We start from the raw sequence: 25,030 nt of genomic DNA, 5'->3' as shown, positions 1-25,030 counted from the left end.
TCAGTTAATTGTTTCACAAAATGCTTTTTATGGATTATATTTTCTTTTACTCATCTCCAATTCACTTTTTTCATCAAATGTGCGGAAAATTGAACAAGTTATTGACCCTATAAACTACAACGTAAAATCACTGCATTTTAGAATTATACATGTTTATATCGCAATGAGACTATTCAGCCCAGCTTATCCATACCAATAAAAACAGAGCAATCTAGTCTAAACCTAATTCCTAACTTCCAGATCTTGATGCATAGCAATATAGGGTATGGCACATCAAGTATTGTTTAAACACAATGACACTTCTGGCTCCAATGATCTATAGACCACATCACTTTCAGGAATGGGGAGGGGGAAGATATAGTGGAATTCTCCACAATAACCTCTAATCCCTCAATTAATTACTTTAAAAGCCCCCATGTAAGTGAACAGGTTTTCCTACTGCAATCAAACCTTCCTTATAGCTTTTTCCACATCAATTAAATCTTCCCCCCAAAAAAAACCCTAATCTACTCTACCTGGCCACCTGGAAAAAAAATTCTTAGTACTACAATATTTTCCCAAATCTCTTTTGTAAATCTTCTTCATGTGATCATGTGTTTCCTGCAATGTGAGGGCTAGAATTTTTCATAGGTTTTTAAATGTGGCCTTACTTGTACAGTTAATTGGGCTATAGGTTAAGTGGGGCAGCAACTTATTTTGGACAACTCTTAAAGAGCAAAAACTATGAGAAAATAGCTGGGATTCCCTTTGTTATTTGAGACTTTATGCCACTTAATTGGGACAGGAGACTTGCTGAACAGTTTCCAGTTAGCACCAGTTGTGTGCACTTGCATGACCATTAGGCACCACACTATGCTTTAAGCAAACATTTTTAAGTAGCATCAATTGACTGTGTTCGCTTTCAAAAAGCAGTGATTTTTTTGTCACTGATATTTGGTAAGAAATAAGCAGTAAAACAATTCAGAATTGTTCTGTTCACTGCCGTTTCAATAGCTCAGGCTTGGAGATGCCAAAAACGGCCATGAGTAAAATGAAATGATTTCACTACTTCAAAAAGTTAGGAATTGTGAAAAATTTGAAGGTATCAAGAACCATGTTGAATGTTACAATGAAAATGAAGATTTGGAAGATGCAATTGTCGATAGCATTGTTCGAAGGCAGTCTATTATCTGCACCAGGTGTCTGCACTGATTTTGTTCGTTTACAGTCAGTCAAAAGAACAAGGCAGCATACACTGTCTGGATGAATTCTTTCAGTGATAATAATTAGGAACCAATACACAGTTTTATAGCATTGTAGCAGTACTGGTAATGTTTTAATTTGTTCTGTATGGTGGATTCCGGTTATTGAGCCATCGGTTAATCAGGGCAGTCACTTATTTGGGACAATTCTTAAAGAACTAGAACACATTAAAAAATAGCCAGGATTCCCTTTGTTTATTAGGGGTACTCTGCTGCTTAATTGGGCCAGGAGACTACTTGCCGAAACATCAGTCATGTGCACTTCTGTGACTATTAAACACTACACCACACTTAGAACAAACAGTTTTTAAAACAGCGTCAGATACATGTGTAGGGTAATTCTGAACTGCTTTGCTCACAGCGGTTTCAAGTATTTAGGCTTGGAGATGCCAGAAACAGCCGAGAATAGAAATACTTCAACAAGTTAGAAACTATGAAGAATTTAAAGGTTCAACAATTATCTTGAATGTTACAATGGAAAAGAGGATTAGGAGGATGCAATCATTGAACGCATTGTATGAAAGCAGTCCATTAACTGCACCAGGTAGCTGCGCTAATATGTTCACAGTTAATTAAAAGAACATGGCAGAGTACACCGTGGATGAGTTCCTCTGTTGATAACTATTAGGAAGTAGTACAGTTTTATAGTACTGTTAGTGTGCCCATTTGTTCTGTATTGTATTTAAATATATAATTTGTTACTCAGTTAAGTGGAAGTTTGCCTTTTTTTTAATACGTCCCCAATTTCCAGGAAATTTTGGCTAACTGAGGCAGCCCCTTAATAGGACTAAAATGTGCCCCAATGAATCAGAATCCACTGTATTTTAGTTTCAGTCTAACCTCACTGGTTCCAGGTTCTACACCTTCTCTCATAAAGGAATTAACTTTTCCTTCATGACCACCTTATCATGCTGTTCCACCAACTTTCAGGAATTTGTGGACATGCATTTCATTAACCCTGTATTTCTTACTACATCTCATTATCACACCATTTGTAGACTACTCACTTGTTTTGCCTCCCCAAACTTAATAATTGACACTCTGATAATGACACTTGTGAGAAAATAAATGGAATTCAATTAAATGGTTTGAACCATTTATTTTTCTGATCACATTATCAGTTTATTGAAATCCTCCTGCAAAGTACATATTTCTTCCTTAGCATTAATTTTAAGCCCACTTTTGTATAACTTGTAACCTTAATCTTGACTCATGTGTAAAATACTTCTTGCTATTGAAATCTGAAGTCTGAGACAATCAGAGACTTTAGGAGTGAGGGAAGTTTTTAGGTTGATAGATGTAAAATATTCTGATTATTATCCTGTTAAGAAAGCATTTAGGATTTCTTCTGGAAATGCCTGACCACTCCAGAAAAATACATTTTCACTTTCTGTATCAATACCTGCTTGATATTAGTGATTGGGGTTTTAACAGAACTATTCTCAGTGAAGATTGGTGTCAAACAACTTTTCTTAACAGTATTCTCAAATTGGCATAATGTTGCATGTGTCCAAACCGATACTGATTTTTGATTTATGCAGTTGGGGCAGTTGTCTGTGTGAAAAAAGGTACTTTATAATGCAATTGAAAAGATAAAGTCTTCTTCCAAGAAAACTGATTAACATTTTCTTTATGTGATTATGAATAGTGCAATCGCTTATAAAAAACATTAATTTAAAACTGCTAACAGGAAGGAATCAAGCTGGGTTCAGCCTGCTGCCTAAACATATTGGCTTGAGTTCCTGGCCATCTGGACATATACAAATGGCCAAATATTTCAACATTCCCTACCTGGGTGATGTAGCAAAGTTTAGCAGTGAATAGGCCTTAGATGGTGTAGTACTGAATCCTCATCCCAAGAGTGTCCTGACAGACTTCCACAGGAGGCAAAACTAGGTGTATAGTTTTGAAGCTGTCATGGCTTTGTAACCGTTTTAACTGCCTATGAAATTTGGAGATATTTTAAATATAGTTGTTTTTGAGGGTCTCAGCCCGAAACATCAGTTGTACTTTTTGCCATAGATGCTGCTTGGCCTGCTGAGTTCCTCCAGCATTTTGTTTGTGTTAGTTGCTTGAAAATATTTTAAAATTATTTAATTTAAAAATAATCAAAATTAAGCATACTTTTAAACAATAAATAACTTTAATACATTCACTTAAAAAATGAGAGAACAAATTCATTTTAATCACCTTATCTTTCAGAAATATAGGCTCCAATCCTATGCCAAGACCAGCTGGTGTAACATCAAAGAAACAGATTCCTCGGTATATTGTGAGGGAATTCCAGCACAATCTGGCTTTGCTTGGACTCTATGCACATTCCACTGATGGAGTAGAGTGATCCCCCTGCCCCTGCTCCATTTGTTATTCAGTACACTTCAGGTTTCTATGGAATGTTTCTCTACATTCTTGCCTGCAGTGAAACACTAGAGTCTCTACTGTAGTTGGCATGGTTTGACCAATCATATTTGCTAAAAGTCACAAAATGGTTTGGTAAAATAAAGGCATATTTAGCAGTTTCTTACATTCTCAAAGTTTTCAATTTCTTCATTAATGCCAATGGAACTTGAGAAAAGACTGTTTATAGCGTCATAATGATTGTACTAGATGTAATGTGGCACATAATAGGCATTTAACAAAATTGTAGTCAAAGTACATTTATTAACAAAGAATGTATAAATTACACACCTTGAGATTTGTTTGCTTATAGGCAGCCACAAAGCAAGAAACGCAAAGAACCCAAATAAAACAAGATAGTAATAGTCAGTGGAATTTAAAATTAGATTAAAGCTCAAGGTAGATGGTAATGAAAATAGTTGTAACTGAACTGATGGTAAGCACAAAATGGTAGCTCCTAGGCTCTTAAAACAAGAAATTCTGCAAATGCTGGAAACTTGAACAACATAAACAAAATGCTGGAGGAACTCAGCATATAAGGCAGAATCTATGGAGGTGAATAATTAGTTGACATTTTAGGCTGAGAACCATCAACAGGACTGCTACTTTTCTGATACATGCTATTGACTTAGAAGGAATGTCATTAGCGTTCAGGGTTGCATGTAAGATATTCTGTTAAAATATAAATATGTCATAATTAACATGATCTCCATTTCTCAAATCTTTACTAAGCATACCTGTGTTAAGTATTCAAAGTCAATGAGATATTCAGGTACAACAAGTTCGTGGTCAAATACAAACCACTCATACTGACGAAGACTGCAATCACAGCTGCCATGGAGTTTTAAGGATATTGAGGTTCCTTGAAGATACATAAAACATAGGAAGCAATGAAAATAATTAAAAGATTTTCTAATTTGATTGTATTTCTTTACAAGCATTAATACATTGGATAATGGAGACAAGAATCTCACCTTGATGATTTACCTACACTGTTTGTGCGTTCATATTCCAATTTCAAAAAAGAAGCAACTGGGGGATATTAATTTACAATCTGTGATTACAATTACTTTCAATAAAGGCAAGTAGTTTTACCTACCCTAATAAGGTAAGTAATGGCTTAAAAGTACCAGATTATTGTATGAAGATGCAGTAAGCATTAGGAAAGCTAACACAATGTTAGAATTCCATGTTCAGGGGACTGAACGCAAAAGATATTAAGCTTCACTTATACTTGATATTGAGGCCAGATTTGGAGCACTGTGCACAGTATTCATCTTCTCATTTGATGATTCTATTGCAATGAAAGCGCTTCAGATAAGATTTCCTGGAGAGAAAAATGGAAGGCTGGATAACTTTATAAAGGTTGGACAGGTTAAATTTGAATCCACTGAAGAGTAGAAGAGTGAAAACACTTGATTGAAACATACAAGTTCCTGAGGGGTTCTGATAGGGTATATGTGGAAAGGATGTTTCCTATTATACCATAACCTTGAATTAGGGATCATTGTTTCACTCAGAGATAGGCCATTTAAGATAGAAATGAGGCAAAATATCTTCCCTTGAGGAATCTCCTTCAAAGGGTGGTGGAAACAAGTTTTCGAACATTTTTCAGAAGGAGGTAGATGGAGTCTGGATAAGCAATGGGTAATGGGGTTACTGCTGCTTGACTGGAATATGCGATTGAGCTTGGTAAATAGTGTAACTGGCTTAAGGGACCAAGTGTAGTGTATCTAAGTTTGCTGATGATACTAAATTGAGTGAAAAGGCAAATTGTGCAGAAGATACGGTGAGTCTGCAGAGATATAGATACGTTAAGTGAATGGGCAAGGGTCTGGTAGATGGAATACAATCTTTGATACATGTGAAGTCATTCACATTGGAAGGAAAAATGAAAGAGCAGCTTATTATTTAAATGATAAAAAATTGCAGCATGCTACTATGCAGAGTGAATTGGGAGTGCTTATACATGAATCACAAAAAGTTGGTTTGCAGGTGTAGCAGGCTATCAAGAAGGCAAATGGAATGTTGGCCTTCATTGCTAGAGGGTTTGAATTTAAGAGCAAGGAGGTTATGCTGCAACTGTACAGGGTACTGGTGAGGCCACTCTTGGAGTACTGCTTGCAGTTCTGGTCTCCTTACTTGAAGGAGGATATTCTGGCTTTGGAGGCGGTGCAGAGGAGATTACAAAGTTGAATGGGTTAGACTATGAAGAGAGATTGAGTTGTCTAGGACTGTACTTGCTGGAATTCAGAAGAATGATAGAAACATATAAAATTATGATAGGGATACATAAGATAGAGGCAGGAAAGTTGTTTCCACTGGTAGGTGAGACTAGAACTAGGGGACATAACCTCAAGATTTGGGGGAGTAGATTTAGGATGGAGATGAGGATGAACTGGTTTTCCCAGACAGTGGTGAATCTGTGGAATTCTCTGTCCAATGAAGTAGTGGAGGCTACCTCAGTAAATATATTTAAAACAAGGTTGGATAGATTTTTGCATAGTAGCAGAATTAAGAATTAAGGGGAAAAGGCAGGAAGGTGAAGATGAGTCCATGGACAGACAGCCATGGTCTTATTGAATGGCGGAGCAGGCTCGACAAGGCCAGATGGCCTACTGCTGCTCCTATTTCTTATGTTCTTATGAGTGGCCTATTCCTGCATCTGAATCATATGCTCCATGTTTCAAGATAGATGCAAACATGGACTGCATCGTAGTCTATAACTGTTAGCTCTGCAGCAGATTTTAAGCTTGTGTTTTGCTTGTGAAGTGTATAATTTCAGTGTTTACATATCAAATCTAACTCAAATGCAGAAGGCAAGAAGGTCTAGGGTCCAGGACCACTGGTTTAATGGCCAGATTACAAATTCAAACACAAGGAGAAACAGAGACACCTAGTGTTTATAAGCAGAAACTCAGGACAATTTGAGCATATTGCATGACGAGCAATGTAGGCTTTACCAGGAAATTTCAAGTTCGAAGTTTAATTATTATCCAACCATACATAAGTATAGCCAAATGAAACAATGTCCCTCCAGGGCCAAGATGCAAAACACATTACCAACAGCACACAACACACTGCATGTAGCACATAGCACAAATGACACATATAGTTATCATTTTAGAAAACATAGTCAGAAAGAAAAAATATAGCTCAAGTCCCTGATTATCCAGCTTGATCTTCCACCGAGAAAACATTGGAGAGTAGAACAGAGCAAGGACAGGAGGGACCAGTCTCCAACCCAGAACAAATTCCAGCGCGCCCACAGCAGGCTCTCTCAAGCTGTCTCGGCATCACCTTCCCTGGACGACTACAACAGGTGACCTCCAGCCTAGGCATAGTCCTCACCACAACAAAAGCACAGTGCTCCCCTGCTGCTGGTCTTGCCAATGAATCAGTGAACCAGACCTGCAGTGTTCTGCATTACTAATGTCCAACAGGGTCTTGTGATCACAATAAAAATGTCTAAGACAATCACTCGCACCTTTTTTTTGGACCGCACACCATTCAACGGTTCAGAACAAGTCAAGGCAACAACCCAACAAGGGTACACAACAAATCCAATTCCATCACTATTGAGCAACTTGCTTACGGGATAGTCTTGTATGAATTGATGTTCTAAGTATTCAGTAGTACCTTGTGATTATTAAAACAAAAAAAAAATGAACAAATACACCTTTGATTGAACCCAGCATGGCTGCTGCATCCTAGCATACCACCATCTTCTTGGGAAAACATCTTACATCAGTGACACGAGTCCTGATGAATCAGATGCACCTGACTAAAGTCTGAACTTGCTGAACATTACCACGATGTTATTCCAATATTCTGATTTTGTTTTGCTTTTCTTGACAATTGAATTATTCAAAGACAATTTATTATTTTCCCCAAAGCAGTATCAATGTATTATGCACCTTATTACCTTTATCAATGGAAGATCTGGTATCTACCTTTCGTGGTCTGTAAACAGAATTTGCATTTGGATACTTTAGCTGTTGAACCAGTTCTGAATCAAAGGCTTCAACGCTATGTCCAAGGAAGACTTTGGCAATGATCAGTTGACCTAAAAGTAAAGTCGTAGAAATTAATTTCAATAACTTGTGAAAAATAGTATGCTCTATGTTCAATGATGTTTAGTAACTATATAAATTAGCAGTTATATGGATTTTTAAAAAATGATTAAAATGACAGATTCCCTCCACTTCCTTCCAAAATCTTCACTGTGATGAATTTCTTTGATGATCCCAAGGGAAGACAAGCAAGGAAATCAGTATTGTTCTAATTAGGTGACAGCACTCTTCCATTACTGGTTGAAAGGTCAATCAATGCAGACTGCAAGCCACGGTCAAAAATGGCGTGCATAACAGACCTTAGAATATACAAAAGCTGATAATTATACCTGAACCTAATGGAAGAATAAAGTTCAAAGTAACTGCATTTCATCAAGGTATGTAGTCTGTGCTCAGCTTCCTGTAATCACTTGTGAAGTATCAGGCTTTCTTAACCTCTCAATTCAAGCAAATAGATGGATTCTGGAGAAAGACATTAGGAACTACAGATCAACAAGGTTTCTAATTTTAAAAACCAATGCTTCCTGTCTGGAACGATAAGGAAGAATTCTTCAGTACAAGACTCAGGAAGCCTATGAATTCGGCAGATATTTTCATCTGCGACTAGTTGATTTTCCAAGATTTGTGTCCATTTTGTTCATAAAATAGTAAAAATGGGAATTTCCAAGCCTATCCTTGTAAATTTTTTTACTCAATTTACAGAAGAAGTTATTTCTGTTTCTTTAACATATTAACTCGAGAATTTTATATAAGTCTTTCAATTTAAAATAAGTAGATTTTATTTCCAACCGAACATCCATATGTGCAATCAGGGCACAATTACAGATTTTTCAGGTAACATAAAACTTGGCAGTAAACAGCAAGGAAACCTAGCCTTACATCATAAAGAATTGAGAACTATCTATATTAACAGAGCCATGTAAAATAATACAAGGTCAACTTGTGACCCCCTTAAAAATCATCAAAATTTGAAGCAGAAATAGACTATTGGATTTGCATTTGGAATGTTGTGAGCAACTTTGGGCCCTGTATCTTGGGAAGGATGTGCTGGCCCTGGAGAAGGCTCAGAGAAGGTTCACAAGAATAATGCCAGAAACAAAAGGCGTAACATATGAGAAGTGTTGGATAGTTCTGGGCTTGTACTTGATAGATTTCAGAAGGATGAAAGGTATCTTATTGAAAACTACGGAATGCAGCAAGGCCAGGATAAAATTGATGTGGAAAGGATGGTTCCATTGGTAGGAAAGTCTAAGATCTCAGGGCACAGCCTCAGAATAAAAGTCAGAATAAAATTACCTCCTTTTAAAACTGAGAAGAGTGTTTTTTCAGCCAAAGGGTGATGAATCTACGGAATTTGTTGTCACAAAACACTGTGCAAGCTAAGTCATTGGGTGAATTTAAGGAAATGATTAATAGGTTCTTGATTGGTAAAGAGGTTAAAGGATACAGGGAGAAAGTGGAAGAATGAGGTTGAAAAAAAAAAGCCGACTCAATAGGCAGAACGACCTAATTCTGCTCTCATCTTTTATGGTGCTATGGTCTAACTGGCTCTTTGAGAAGGCTCTGTCAACTATCAGAATCATGACTGATCTTCTACCTTAGTGTCATTTTGCTTTCCTCATAATGCACTTTCCAAGTATCCATTTGTTCCTTTAATATCCAGAAATTTATCTATCTCTGTCTTAAGTCAATGACTAAGCTTCTACAGCCCTCAGATTAGAGAGGTTCAAAGATTCACCATTCTCTGAGTAAAGAAATTTCTCTTCAACTCAGTGCTTAAAATGGTCTGCCTCCTCTTCTGAGACTGTGAACCTAAGTTTCAAGCTACTCAGCCAGTGAAAACAGCCAGCTGCACTCACATGTTCAAAACTGACAAAATATTTAATGTCCAAGTGTACCATGACAGAACCAACAACTCTGTAACTGTGCAAGATGTTTGTAGAGATACAGCAACAGACACATGTATTCCATGTTTAACCACATCTTTGCTATGATTGCCACTGTTTTTAAAAATAATCCATATGTCTGTTTATTTATTCAAATCCTTTAGAAATACTAGCCTCAAAAGCTATTGACTGAAAAGAAAAATGGTAGAGTACTTGGAATAGCCAGATTAAGTCCTACTGTCTGCCCAAAGGACTGGATTATTTACACATGGTGTTTTATGTCAATATATAGTTTGCTGGTTTGCACCTGCATTTCTCAGTTGAAATATATATTATTTCTCAGTTGAATGTATATTAATGATTTAGACGAGGGAATTAAATGCAGCATCTCCAAGTTTGTGGATGACACGAAGCTGGGCGGCGGTATTAGCTGTGAGGAGGATGCTAAGAGGATGCAGGGTGACTTGGATAGGTTAGGTGAGTGGGCAAATTCATAGCAAATGCAATTTAATGTGGATAAATGTGAGGTTATCCACTTTGGTTGCAAGAACAGGAAAACATTATTATTTGAATGGTGGCTGATTAGGAAAAGGAGAGGTGCAAGTGGGCATGCAGGTACAGCAGGCGGTGAAAAAGGCAAATGGTATGTTGGCATTCATAGCAAAAGGATTCGAGTACAGGAGCAGGGAGGTTCTACTGCAGTTATACAAGGCCTTTGTGAGACCGCACCTAGAGTATAGTGTGCAGTTTTGGTCCCCTAATCGGAGGAAAGACATTCTTGCCATAGAGGGAGTACAAAGAAAATTCACCAGATTGATTCCTGGGAATGCAGGACTTTCATATGAAGAAAGGCTGGATCGACTAGGCTTATATGCTGGAATTTAGAAGATTGAGGGGGGATTTTATTGAAATGTATAAAATTCTAAAGGGATTGGACAGGCTAGATGCAGGAAGATTGTTTCCGATGTTGGGGAAGTCCAGAACGAGCGGTCACAGTTTAAGGATAAAGGGGAAGCCTTTTAGGACCGAGATTAGGAAAAACTTCTTCACACAGAGTGGTGAATCTCTGGAATTCTCTGCCACAGGAAACAGTTGAGGCTGGTTCATTGGCTATATTTAAAAGGAGTTAGATATGGCCCTTGTGGCTAAAGGGATCGGGGGTATGGATAGAAAGCAGGTACAGGGTTCTGAGTTGGATGATCAGCCATGATCATACTGAATGGCAGTGCAGGCTCAAAGGGCCGAATGGCCTACTCCTGCACCTAATTTCTATGTTTCTATGAAAAATCCTGCCGTAAGTGTGTTCCCATCTAAAATGTTAGTTTGAAAATCTACTGAACCTGACTTTCCACCTGTTTGAAGTGAATCCCACAGTTTTAAATTCCAATACAACTATAAGGCCACATTTACTTTTCAAATTGTGCTTGACCACATGCAATGTTATTCAAAATTGTGACTTTGAAACATAGTGATATTTTGTCAAATGGCAGTCAGAAGGAGGAGCTAGAGGTAAGCAATGGCTCTGTTTGTTCATGCCAAGGAAAGAGGGGGAATGTACATTAGACAATAGATGCAGGAGTAGGACATTTGGCCCTTTGAGCCAGCACCGCCATTCAATGTGATCATGGCTGATCATCCACAATCAGTACCCCATTCCTGCCTTCTCCCTATATCCCTTGACCCCGCTATCTATAAGAGCTCTATCTAACTCTTTCTTGAAAGCATCCAGAGAATTGGCCTCCACTGCCTTCTGCGGCAGAGCATTCCATAGATCCACAACTCTCTGGATGTAAAAGTTTTTCTTGAACTTCGTTCTAAATGGCCTACCCCTTAACCTTAAACTGAGGTCAATAACACTACAATATATCAAAGGGGAACATTATTAATATCTAGGGACATCTTATTTTTAAGATAAAAACTCCCATCCAATGTAGTTCAAGAAAGGGTGGGGCTGGTCATCAGCAATTATTACTGCCAGTTATACAGAAATTTTGATCTGTTATATAATAAAAACAAAGACTCAGATAGACTGGAATTAGGAGAGGATGGCAAGTTTTGCCTCAGCAGGTTACAGTTGTATTCTGAACAATAGTACATGTGGCTCAGCTTGTAGAATGAAACAGTAAACAGAAATGGAAGGATTTTATAGTGTTAGCTATGACTTGAGGTTCCTAAAATTTCTCAGACGCATGCAAATAAATTTAATCAAAGAGTAAGCAGATTTGTTCTGCTACTGTCAGGACATCTTCACAACTGATGGTAACATAATACTTGTCTAGCAGAAGATAGTAAAGAAATACAGTAGGTATGTCAGATGAAATTCATCACTGAAAAGAATGGGGTAACAAATTTTGTTTGGACAAATAAAGAGATATTATGTATTATATAAAATTAGAAGTTTAAAGATCTTCATTAAATAATCTTTATAAGTGCAAAAATTAGTAGCTGAACACTTCAATTGTTGAAAACTAGTTCAATATTTGCAAGATATTGTGTTCAATTCTGGTCACTACAAATTTGGATAAATGTGAATGTTTTGTAAAGGATAAAGAAAGCACTTACCAGATTGGATCCAAAGATAATATAACATGGGGAGACTGGAGACATTAAAGTGTTCTCCGTAGAACAAAGATGACCAAAAATAAAAACGTTGATTCACATTATGATAAAGGTGATATGAGGAAGAAAACCACCTTTAGAGAACGAGTGGAGTCAAACTCAAAAACAATTGCCAGAAAAGGTAACTGGATAAAAATTAGGAGTAAAAGAGTAGCAAGGGCATGAGGAAAAGTGTGGCAGTCAGATGAACCATCCTTCACAAGAGTTGATAAAAGCTCAAAAAGGCTGGAAGATCTCCAGTTGTGATTCAATTTTTGGTAGACTCCAGCATACCACGTTGTTCTTTGAATAATTTTGTGAAAACAATACTTAAAAGCATAAGGAAATATATCAAGATCCATTACACCAAATTCTTTTACCATATCGGAAAGGTACTGGATCAATTAGGTTAGTATTCCAGGCTTCTGCTTGTTGCTGCAGGTATTCTATTCTAGGCTGTTCACATAAGCTCATGCTGTTGCAGAGAGGAACTGCCTCATCACGACCTAGAAACTGTGAAGAAATGCAATAATATATGAATTAGTTAAATTTATTGTGTGGTACATTTGTAGCTCCTTGTATTATGAACATATAAACAACTTTCAGAACAGATGAATTATATTTCTAAATTGGCGATTATTGTTCCAGAAAACTAAAAATTAAGGATATTAAGGAAAAATCATGGCAATGTACAAACCATTAATTGTAAAATAGTATTGAAAACTTTGAAAGCATCACGAGTATTTGAAAGAAACTTAAAATCTCAATTCCTTGATTAGTTTACTTTACCTGGGGAAATACAAGAGGATGGATGATCAGATATCAAACACGTATGCCCTCCAGTAATTTATCATGAACATAACAAGTTTGCAGAATACTTGAACAGGCTAAAAACCCAAGTTTCCAGGGACAAATGAACAAAATCCTAGGATACCATAATAAACAAGGGATGAGATTTTGCAACACTCCTAACAATTTGGAGGAATTTAAGTATCAGTCATGTAATTGTGTCAATGATCTATCATGTTATTGGATACTTTTAGTCATGATAGATCAATTATATAAAAAAAGAAATCACTCATAAAAATAACCCAGATTCATTTGATAAATAACAGTCCCACAACAGATACATGAGGGTGAGATCTTTCAATTTAAATAAATCATTCTCTGGACTATGTTTCAACAGCATCTGATATTAACAGATCTTCATGCATAATTTCTGAGGTCAGGTATAGAAATTATACCTCGAGGTCTTCTTGCAAACAAATAGACCATCCAATCCCATCTAAGAAATCAGATAGCAATGGGCACTCCTTAAGGGCTTTGTACTCACTAGAATCTAAAGGAGCAAGAGATGATCTCTGTGAGATATGAACAACCTGAAAGAGTAGTTAGTATGATGCAGTTTTCTCAACTGCACAATCAAGAACAAGAAGGCATAGTGTTATGTATTCAGGCAACAATAAATATATGAGTTCGGCAAGGGTTTTAGATAACAAACAACACGTTTATTAAACACAGAAAACAAACCCCCAAAAAGTAAACAAACACTAACATAACCAGAAACAGCTGCGGTGCGGCAGCCCAAACAGTTCTTAAAGCGATATTGCAAAAACAGTTCTTTAAAGTGGTATTGCCAAAAGTTCGATATGCTCACAGTCCACTTAAAAGGAGAGACTTTATAAGACGATTTAAATTCTCTTTCACGTCGCTTGGCTTCGATCCCCGACGTCGAACTTCCCATGAAGAATTTACGAACTGAAACGGCTTAAAGGCACTGACCTTTCCTTCCTCACTACCTTCAATCCTTTCTGGTAAACCCAGGGATTAACACGAAGATAGTCAACGAAATCCTTCCAAATAAGGATCAAACAAAGGTAGAAACCCGTTTCACCGTAGAAAACAATTCTCCTCGATCTTTAACACCCGAACTTTGATCTTCACTCTCCACTGTCTTGAACTAGCAGAATCGTAAAGAACCTGCTGGCAATGACCTTTTAAACTTTAGGCATTAGATAAAAACTTCATCCTTCAACTAAACTGCGTCATCACTTAAAACACACAGTGGCATGAAGTCAACTTGGCAAATCCAGCCACGAACTGCCCCTCCTCACAAGGTGGGGTCTACCTTTTATAACCTGTAAAAAAAACCTGTCACATGATCTCTACTGGCGGGAAAATGATGTCACTCCACCATCACAAGACCATTACCTCAAGTCCAGTAAAACTTCAACCCCAGCCACGTGACAAGGGCACCACTGTCATGTGTCACGAGTACGTAACAATAGTCACAGGATAAAGCCTTGACAGAGATGATGACGAATTTATTTATACAGGAGTTGTAAATGTTAATGGTTCTCTATGTTAATGGATATCCAGTTAAGTAAACTGAAAGATGAAATTCATTGATTTTTGGGCATAACAGAATAATGTGATCCAAGAATTCAGTGGTGCAGTGTACTTGGGATAGAGGATCAGTTACAATCATACGGAGTAATAAAAGAGGTTTAAAGGAATTGTATTGTCAATTGCTCCTTCAATTTCTCTTATTCTTAATTGATATTTACTTGGAATTTGGGATGTTCAAATTTATAGATTTGAATTATAATACTTATGTTGTGCCTATATTTGTGTTGGCATTTTGCTAGATTTAGAACTGTTGATAGTGGGGAACTTGGCTTACCCAAAAAGCCACACACAAAACCCAGAAATCAGACACTTGACATTTTAGATTGAGACCATTCATCAACACTGAAAAAGAAGAGAGAAGATAGCCATTATAGCCAGAAAAATAGCCGTATAACCAGCAAGAGCTGGTGAGTGACAGGTGATTCCAAGTGAGGGGAGTAATAGGCAGGTGAGAGAAAGGGAGAATTCTCCAATGTGATAGCTTGAGAAAATCTTCATCAAGCACCTTCACTCTGTCCTCTTTACCAGCTGGGATCCCCTAGTGGCCAGCCAATTTGATTCCACTTCCCACTCGCACACTGCCATGTCTAGCCACAGCCTCCTCTTCTGCCAAATGCTCATATTCTGCCTTCATAGTCTCCAACCCAAAGGCATGGACATCAATTTCTCCAACTTCCAGTAACCATCTCTCCTTTCTGCCCCAGCCACCCCACACCCACCTTAACCCACTGGTCCCCATTACCCCCATATTTCCCCTCTCCACCCTCTCAATATGCCCATCACACACACTTATCTCCCATGAAACACCTTCCTATATTCCATGGTTCACTGTTCTCTCCTATCAAATTCCATCTCCTTCATCCCTTTGTCATTTCCACTAATCACCTCCCAATTTCTTAATTCATTTCCACTCTCAACCTCCCTCAGCTGCCTACCATCCCCCTCACCTCAATCCACCCAACAGCTCTTGCTCAACCCCTTTCCCCCTTATTTTTATTTTGGACATCTTCTCTCTTCCTTTCTAGTCCTGATGTGGGGTCTCGACCAAAACATCAACCACCCGTGTCCCCCTCCCCACCGAGTTCCTCCAGCTTTATGTGTTTTGCTCTAGACTTCCAGCATTACAATCTTTTCTATCTCTAATAATGATAAAACTAGAATTAAGAATTGAATTCTCATTACAGTGAGATCTTAAACTCATCTGTTAAATATTACAGAATCTCTCCAGAGTAGTTAATGCAGTTAACTCTTTTCTTTGTACACTCCATTGATCTGTGCTATCCAATTTTATCCATTTGTTGGCTGCACGTTACCCTTAATGTACCTATGTTGCATTGTGGGGACCAACATAAGCATGAAACTGTCCTTGACCTGGCAATTCATCCTTTCATTTAATACAGTATCCCAAAAGTAGACTACGTAAAAATTGAGACATCATGACTTCTGTTGATGTGTTATGCATGAGTACACATCAGCTGAGAGTAAAAGTGCCTCTGGCTGCTTATAGCTCTGTACTGATATGTGATGCTGGACAAGTAACATGCATGCACTCAAAAGCACTCTATACTATGCTATTGTCTTGAGGCTGTAAGATTTTGTGAATAAAACATGCGAGTCATTTTATGTGCTTAACAAAAGCCACAGCCTTTTACTTCCATTATGAACAAATCAAAAGCCTTACACTGACATAATTATGTCAGGCACCGTTCTCTTAAAGTGAACACAACAACGTAATGATGGTGTTTGTGGATTATGTAGAACAGTTTCTATTATGGACAAAATGTGTCCTCTGTTAACCATTACGTTACCTGACAAGGCCGACTTTCCATTCATCAGTGAAAAAATGAAATATACTCAACTCTGTTGGACTAAAATGTACCTGTACCAGATAAAAGGAAAAATACAGTATGCCAGATAGTACAACTGTGAATGTAGTAATAAAACTTGAAGATACTCAACAGATCAGGCAGCATCTATAGAGAGAGAGAGACAAACAGAGATAATGGTTTTTCAAGAAATAAGCGAAGATGATTTGGAGGACATTCACATTACCAGGAAGGAGGTTTGCAGTCTTACAACCCATTAAGGTGGATAAATCCCCAGGGCCTCACCAACTGTATCCTCTGAGTTTGTGGGAGTCTAGAAAGGAAACTACAGAGCCCGTTGTGGATATAGTTGCTTCATTGTTTGCCACTGGTTAAGTTCCCAAAGACTGGAAGGTCACTACTTTAATTGTTTGAAAGGTAGCAAGTATAAGCCAGTAAACTACAGGCTGGACAGCAGTAATGGGAAAGTTACTAGAGGAAATTCTGGGGGATAGGATCTACCAATATTTGGATAGATAAAGTCTGATTAGGTGCAGTGTGCTTGGAAAGTGTGTCTGGAAAGCTGTGCTCAGCAAATCTTCTGGAGCTTTTTTAAAGAGGTAACCAAAAGGAAAGATGTTGATAAGGAAGTGGATGTTGTCTATTTGGCCTAGCAAGGCCTTTAATAAGACCCCATATGGTTGGCCAGTCTGGAAGGTTGGGTCCTGTGAAATCTAGGGAAAGGGTGTTAGGTGGATTCACTATTGGCTCAGATGTAGGAAGTAGAGGGTGATGGTTGTATCTTAGACTGGAGGCCAGTGACTATTGACATGCAGCAAGGGTCAGTTGTTATTCTTCATTTATACAAATGATTTGATTGCAAACACACAAGGCTTAATCCGTAAGTTTACAGATAACTCAAAATTAGGAAGTGTTGCTGATAGTCAAGAAGATTGTCGTAGATTACAAAAGAATCTTGATCAGTTAGGGAAGTGGGCTGAGGAGTGGCAAATGGACTGAATACAGAAAAGTATGAGGTGATGTATATTGGAAAGTCAAACCAGGCTGGGACTTAGACTGTGAATGGCTCTACCGTATGTAATAAAACAAAGGGATTAAGGAGTACAAGGGCATAGTTTGTTGAAAGTGATGTTACAGGTAGACAGGGTAGTAAGAAAGGCATTTAGCACACTGACTTTTATAGCTTAGGCATGGAGTATAGGAGCTGGAACATTATGTGCAGTTGTACAAGTCATTGATGAGGCCATATTTGAAGTATAGTGTACAGTTTTGGTCACTTATTTATAGGAAAGATGTAATTAAAAACTTGAAAGAGTACAGGAAATATTTATGACAATGTTGCCTGGCTAGAGGGCCTGCGACTTAGGGAGAGGTTAGGTAGGCTGGGTTTCTATTCCTTGATGAAGGACAATGAGGGGCGACCTTATAAAAACATTTAAAATTATTAGAAGTATAAATAAGGTGGATGATAACAGTCTTTTTCATGGTTTGGGAGACTAAAATAGGGCCATAGATTCACGGTGCGAGGAAAAGATTTAAAAGAGACTGAAGAGCAACTTTTTTCATGCAGAAGTTGGTGAGTATATGGAGTGAGTTGTCAGAAGAATTGTTTTGAGGTGGGTAAATTGTATCATTTAAGAAGCACTTGGATAGAAGGGCATAGAAGGGTGAGAAGTTAGAGAGATATGGGCCTAATGCAGGGAATTGGAGCTAGCTGGCTGAGAAAGGACTACTAGGACTGGAGGGTTGTTATCTGTACAATACTGTATTGCTCTCTGACTCGAACCAAACATCAGTTCCGTTTCTCTCTCCATAGATGAAGCCATTTATTACCAGCATTTTTTGTTTTAATTTTGATTTCCAGTATCTGCAGTTTTTTTTGCCTTTATATTAATGAATTAATGTAGTAAAATACAGACACTGCAAATTGCCTATAGTGCCAGCCTGGAACAAACTTGATGCTTAAAAATTTGATGGGTATAATATATAGATGAGTGATGGAATTCTAATGATAATTATTGATCTGCTTCAGAAACTGAGTGACTTGGTGTAATGGACAAATACACAAGTTGGTAGCTTGCAATCAGTGATTACAAAACAAAACTGGTTAATTGTAGAAAAGACCGCCAGTACAAGCTTGAGAATGACACAAAGACAGGAGACACCATAGAAATATAGGTCGAAGTATTAATTTGCAGAGAATTATTAATATCCGGCCAAAATTACAGAAAAATATATCAATGCAGGAAAACAGGAGATGTTTTGTAACAAAGAGGATAAATCAGAATACATTCTAAACAGAGAAACAATGCAGATCCCTACACCATCAAATAAATAAGAGGAAAATAGTCATAAATACTGACAGATTACTGGTCTTTATATGTCAAGAACAGTGCAAAGCCTTAGTTAGACTACACCTGGAATCCAAACATCAATTCTATGAACCAAATACGAGAACAATAAATGACACACTTGAGTGACTTGGTGCTATCTGAACTCAATAAGGTTAAAGTCAATGAAGAGATTACGTGGAGTTCTGATGGAAGGTAATTGGGACCTTGCTTGAAAATGTACTGAGTGGGACCAAGGTTGGTTCTGAGAGGTTAACAGTTTGAAGAAAGGACAGGCAGACATGTACTTGATCTCCTCAACAATCATATAGATGGCTACTTATATGAGATCAGGGCCAGGAGAAGGGAGAAGAGCCAGGTTGTACTGGACAAATTGTAACTACAATTTCTCAGTCAAATTCCTGGACTGATGTGGCTTGATAGACAAATGGTCAATAAGCACATTCCACTCCAGAGATAAAAAAAATTCCAAAAATGTAATGCTGATAAAAATAGTGCCGTGTATCCAAATTTTGAGGTCAGCATGTTTCAGATAATCATAAGAGGATATTCAAAATAGTGTTACACAAAAAGAATAGAGTAAAAATAACCACATAAAACCACCTTCAAATGACAAACTAACCATTTGGTCTGAAAGTCTTTTTGGGATGCAATTCCCTTATGAGCAAGCATTCATCTGCAAGTTGTAGTGAACTGATATTTTAGTGACCCATTTAATTTAGTGAAATATTACATACTTTATACACTTCTGCTTTTCTGAAGCCATCCTCCAGAATACATAGAATTTCATTCTTTCCAGTGGATATTTCTGGATCAAACACATAAAACAGGTATTCCAGCATCTTCTTGTAGTTTCTAAATAAAAGCAGAAATTTTGATTTCAGGCCAGAAATGATTTAACTGATAGAACAGGATCATTCTGCACAATACAGAAAACATATGCCAAACACTATTATGCCTGTTACCTAACAGTAACAAAGTTGGAACTTACTAATTTAATTATATCAGCTTCTGTCTGGAAGTTAAGTATTTTGGGTATTCTTAAAATATTCATTGTGAAGCTTTCTTCCTTTCCAGTAGTTACCACTTTACAAGTCATACCAAAAGACTTCCTGCAGTGAACTAAAAATGTAAGAGGAGCAAGAAGCATGAAAAGAAGGGAGAAAGGAAAAAAAGCAAATGAAAAGAAAGTGTGGCATAGCAGAATGTGGCAAAAAAGAGAGAAGTAGTAATGAGAAGAAAATTATGACAGATAAACTACAGTACTTCTGTAGTTCAATATCAGAAAAGAAAAAGAAAATTCACTTTCCGTAAAGCCCGTTATTTATTCTGTTCTAAAGAAATATTTATTAAAATTCTGTGAAATTAGGGCATCAAATATATTTGCAATGTAAGAAAATCTATAAGGCAGCAGAGGTATTCATTTTTATTTAGGACTATTATTTATTAATCAAAATGAACAGTAAGCATTCTTGTTTTTCCATATTACAAATTGCAATTGCTAATCAAATTTACTTAATTGTTCGTAGGATGCTTTAAGATGGCCTAAGAGTATAAATGGCACAATACAAATACAATTTATTTCTTAAAAGTCTTAACATTACAATTTATTGCATTGTTTTCAAAACCGAACCGCTTTCATTATAAGTAAAAAGATACTCAAATTGGAACACATGATTTAAATACAGCACTCACTCTGATCTATATGACGATCCTTCTTTGTTCAAAATGGAATGGATCTTTTCTTCATATTTCAGCCTTAGAATTCGATTATGAACTCTGATTATACGATTTATTTTTAACCCTGTCACTCCAAGTCTTTTGAAATCCCATGCACAGAATCGTGATAGGATTACATCATAGCAAGAGGTGAACCTGTCATAAGGATGAATAATTTATTCATTTATGACTAAATTCCTTGAATGAGCTACGGATCCAAGTTTCATGAAGACGGTAAATAGCTTTAAAACCGTGCTACAATAATAATGACCTTAACCATGCAATACAAAACCATCATAAATCTTAATTTGAAATAAAGTTTTTGAAAATCTAGGAAAAATAAAATTCTTCTCTGCTCTAAATATGAGAACCTTCCCTGAGTTATCATAAATAATACATATGCATATCTGCATCACAAATTTCACTCCAATTAATCCATAAATATATCACCAATAAATATATTTTCATTTTGTGCTAAGCATCCACTGAGTTTCACAAAGTATTAGGAACTTCACACTCTGTTCTCACTATCACTACCTCTTTCTGCAATTTAAAGCATGTTTGTGGCTTCACATTTCTAGCTTCCCTGAAGGGTCAATGACAAAAAGCATTCATTCTTTTTCTTTCTCCATGGACCGGCAGATCCACCATATACTTAAGGACATTTCTCTTTGTGGAAATGGAATATAATTTGGGATTGTCAACTCCTATATATCAGTTTCATCCCAGGATTGATATATTTGCTTCTTTTCACTTCTTGTCACCTTGACATTCCATCATCTATTCTTGGGCCCTACCGTTGCTTCCATCAATCTATGCAATGCTCTCAGTCCAGCTTCATTATTTTCACTTCTCTCGAGTCTTCTCTTCCACAAAATTAATTAGTTTTTGTCCATGCTCCTAAATTACAGTTCACAAAGTCATTGGGATCCAAATTCTTTAATTAAATTTGAACAATTCCTTGATGCTCACCTTCTGGTTCCTTTCTCTCTTCTGTCATTACTATTTAGGAAATTTTCAGTATGGATAAAAAAAATTTGTCGATTTGATTGGAAAAAGCTCTGATGATCTTGGCGGATAACTTAAGGAATTTCCAGCCATAAAATATCCAACTTCAGATAGAACCATTTTTAGCTTGAATTTCAGCAGTCTTAATTTGGCTGAGTGACGGGCAATAACAAGGGTACTAATGAGGTGACAGTGGTGAGATCACAAACTTGTCATTGAAGCAAATCTGCATTCATAAATTAATTTAGATTAGTCCTTTGGTTAATCCGGAGCCTAACCAGATTGAGTATTGAAACAGTTATAATCCTTGGGTTCAGGCCACAAGGGATAACTAAACCTAAAAATTGCCATGATTTGATTTCATTGTTTAATGGCAGTGTACATGCTGCATCCAGAGTTACTGGCTCTCTGCACAAAAACTGATCAAAACCTCCACACTCTAACCCACCTCACCACCACTACTTTATCATTTCCTGCCAGTCACTTTATGTACAGACACTCTTGTACCAAGTGTCACTTAATGTACATACAATCAATGTATATATGCTATCCTTTGTATTTATATTTATTGTTTTTTTAATCATTGTGTTCTTTATCTTATTGTGCTTTTGTGTGCTAAATCAGATCTGAAATAACAATTACTTCATTCTCCTTTACACTTATGTACTGAAAATGACATCAAACAATCCTGAATATTGAAAGTAAATGAGGCTCAGAGGCAATCCTGAGTCATGCAGTCAAGTAAGGATGCAATCTATGCCAGGGTACCTGCAATCAAGATTATTGGAAGTTGTTGAACTAGTGAAGCCCAAGATGGGAGCCAAAAGCATGGCTTGACAGAATCATACTCTTGCTGGGATTGCAACTGCACAAATTTTTCTGATACGTACCAACATGCAAAAAACAAATGGCTGGAGGAACTCAGTGCATCAAGCAGCATCCATGGGGGGGGGGGGGGGCGGGGAAGGGGAAGAGTGGCCATACAATGGTTTGGGACCAGCTGTTTGTGTTTTTTTTCCTCCAGATTTCAGCATCTGTTGTCTCTTGTGTCACCAATATTGACTGATCCATCGAGCCTCATCTGCAGGCCTAGTAATCAAATCCCTGACACATATACGGTGTACGGTGTATATAAGGCCTTCATCAATCGTGGGATTGAGTTTAAGAGCCGAGATCTAATGTTACAGCTATATAGGACCCTGGTCAGACCCCACTTGGAGTATTCAGCTAAATTCTGGTCGCTTCACTACAGGAAGGATGTGGAAACCATAGAAAGGGTGCAGAGGAGATTTACAAGGCGGTTGCCTGGATTGGGGAGCATGCCTTATGAGAACAGGTTGAGTGAACTTGGCCTTTTCTCCTTGGAGCGATGGAGGATGACAGGTGACTTGATAGAGGTGTACAAGATAATGAGAGGCATTGATCCTGTGGATAGTCAGAGGCTTTTCCCCAGGGCTGAACTCCCTAGCACAAGAGGGCATAGTTATAAGGTGATTGGAAGTAGGTACAGAGGAGGTGTCAGGGGTAAGTTTTTTTTTTAAAAACGCAGAGTGTGATGAGAGCGTGGAATAGGCTGCTGGTGACGGTGGTGGAGGCAGAGATGACGACGATAGGGTCTTTTAAGAGACTCCTGGATTGGTACATGCAGAAAAATAGAGGGTTTTGGGTATATGAAGGCTATGAAGCATGTTCGGCACAGCTTTGTGGGCCAAAGGGCCTGTACTGCGCTGTATGTTTTCTATGTTTCTATATGCAAGCTTGGAGAATTGAAGCAAAGGTCAGCCTTGAAGTTCAAATCCACAGAGCAGCACATTAATGTTTACCTTCACAGAATGGATACCCAACCCAACCCTAATCAGTGCTGGTTTAGGTTGGGTTGGGCAATTACAAGACGGCAGGTTTTGATTGAATTCAGATTAACCAAATTGGCTCCAATTTTAATTTAATACTCAACCAGATCTCTATTTTAAACACTAGTTTGGTCTCTCTTATTATTGTCACTTAATATTGTATTCTTCATTGTCCCTATAGGATCTGGAAACTCTTTCTTATCTACCTAGGTGATCAGTGTTACGTCAGGAAACTTGGGAGGCTACATTTGCCCATAATCACTCGTGGTTTAATAAGCCTGCAAAAAGTTCAGACTAACTTTCACCATAGGATCTAGTTACAAATCACCTTTGTAAAATATGGAGATTACAGCAACTGCTGACTGGAACTGCTGCAAGCCACTCACAGAATTGGGTTTGATGGTGCACTGAAGCAATAAACCATAGCTAGCACAGGTTGGTTGCTAATGAGAGTCTGTATGAATTTTGGGTTAGATAGGTGGAGATTAATAAATTCCAGTTTTTTTAGAATTGGGGTGGGTAGGTATTAAAGTCTCAAGAATCTTAAGGATGGGACATGAAGAATGATTTTCAAGGACCTGAATTTTCCTTTATGCATGGCAGATTTTTCACTTTTTCCTGAATTTTGTTTTCTGTTTTTACAAAGAAAATGGCAATAGCAGAACAGAATAGGAAAACTCCCATGGCCTCAACACATATGATCCTGCTATAATTCCTGTTTAGAAAGCTGCGACTTTTCAACTAAACTCTGAGAAAAACAGGGCATTGTCACTAGCAATACAACAGCTACCTTGATGAAGGTAGCAAAAAAATTAAATTCTAACAAACTTGTGTAGCTTTATCTATTGCTGATAAAGTGGCAGTAGCAATATAAGCTGGAACCTCACACTCAAAATTGCTTGAGAAACTCAGCAAGCCAGGCAGCATTTGATATACACTGAGATAGTCCTGAAGTACACTTTTTTGCAAGAGTCGCAACAGGAGAAGTTGCTGCCAAAACAGCTTCATTCAGAATTTGTAAATTAAAAATTGATGGGGAGAGGAGTGTGTAGTGAGAGAGATACAGAAAATTAGAACTGCATTTTCTTATGTGACTCCATTGCTGAGTAATCTTACGGTACAAGAATGCTCTATTTATGCGAAAGGGAAAAAAATCAGTTTTGTTCTGGACAACAGCTGTGGAATTATTAGTTGTTATCTTAAATCAAAAAAAATTCAATAGCTTGTACATCCTTAGAAGTCTCAACCAAAAGACTTCTGAAGAACTGAGGCCAAGCCAAGGAGAAAGGAACTAGCAAGTAGAAGATTCCTCTCCTCCATCACATCGCAACAGAAAAGTGTCATCAGTTGCAAAGGAGGTTCCTCATAAGAAGCAGGCACTACCTTTGGGGCCTTAGCAAGGAGTTATGGTTGGTGCAATTTGCAGAACTTGTAAGTGTTTTCAACATTAGGGCTAGAGGGAAAAGACTAATGAAAGACCCTAAAACTGTTCTGATACCAAGTCAGCTAGTCAATAACCATCATGGTGAAATATGGCAATGCTAAAATGCAGTGAAATGGTGTCCTTTTAGCTTGCTCATTGCTTCAGAATCTTGCTAAGACCACCAAAGATTTGATTTTGCATTACTGCATTTCATACTTCGTTTGCATTCAAGTTATGCCTTTAGCAAGA

At 37.6% G+C, this 25,030-nt stretch overlaps 1 protein-coding gene across 4 annotated transcripts in view; it reads right to left on the bottom strand.

The window, feature by feature from the left end:
- The window catches only part of lrrc9 (leucine rich repeat containing 9), a 108,604-nt gene that overhangs the window by 58,536 nt on the left and 25,038 nt on the right, over positions 1–25,030 (bottom strand). For all 4 annotated transcript variants that reach the window (XM_059959801.1, XM_059959806.1, XM_059959812.1 and 1 more), the window contains exons 11-15: positions 20,477–20,656; positions 19,519–19,636; positions 12,576–12,708; positions 7,564–7,704; positions 4,376–4,500 (exon numbers count right to left, since the gene is read on the bottom strand). In XM_059959801.1, coding sequence (XP_059815784.1) covers positions 4,376–4,500; positions 7,564–7,704; positions 12,576–12,708; positions 19,519–19,636; positions 20,477–20,656 — 697 coding nt within the window. The remainder of the gene's footprint in view (positions 1–4,375; positions 4,501–7,563; positions 7,705–12,575; positions 12,709–19,518; positions 19,637–20,476; positions 20,657–25,030) is intronic.

This window comes from Hypanus sabinus, chromosome 2, assembly GCF_030144855.1.
Source record: "Hypanus sabinus isolate sHypSab1 chromosome 2, sHypSab1.hap1, whole genome shotgun sequence".
NCBI lineage: Eukaryota > Metazoa > Chordata > Chondrichthyes > Myliobatiformes > Dasyatidae > Hypanus > Hypanus sabinus.
This window is presented reverse-complemented; position numbering and strand designations above follow the sequence as displayed.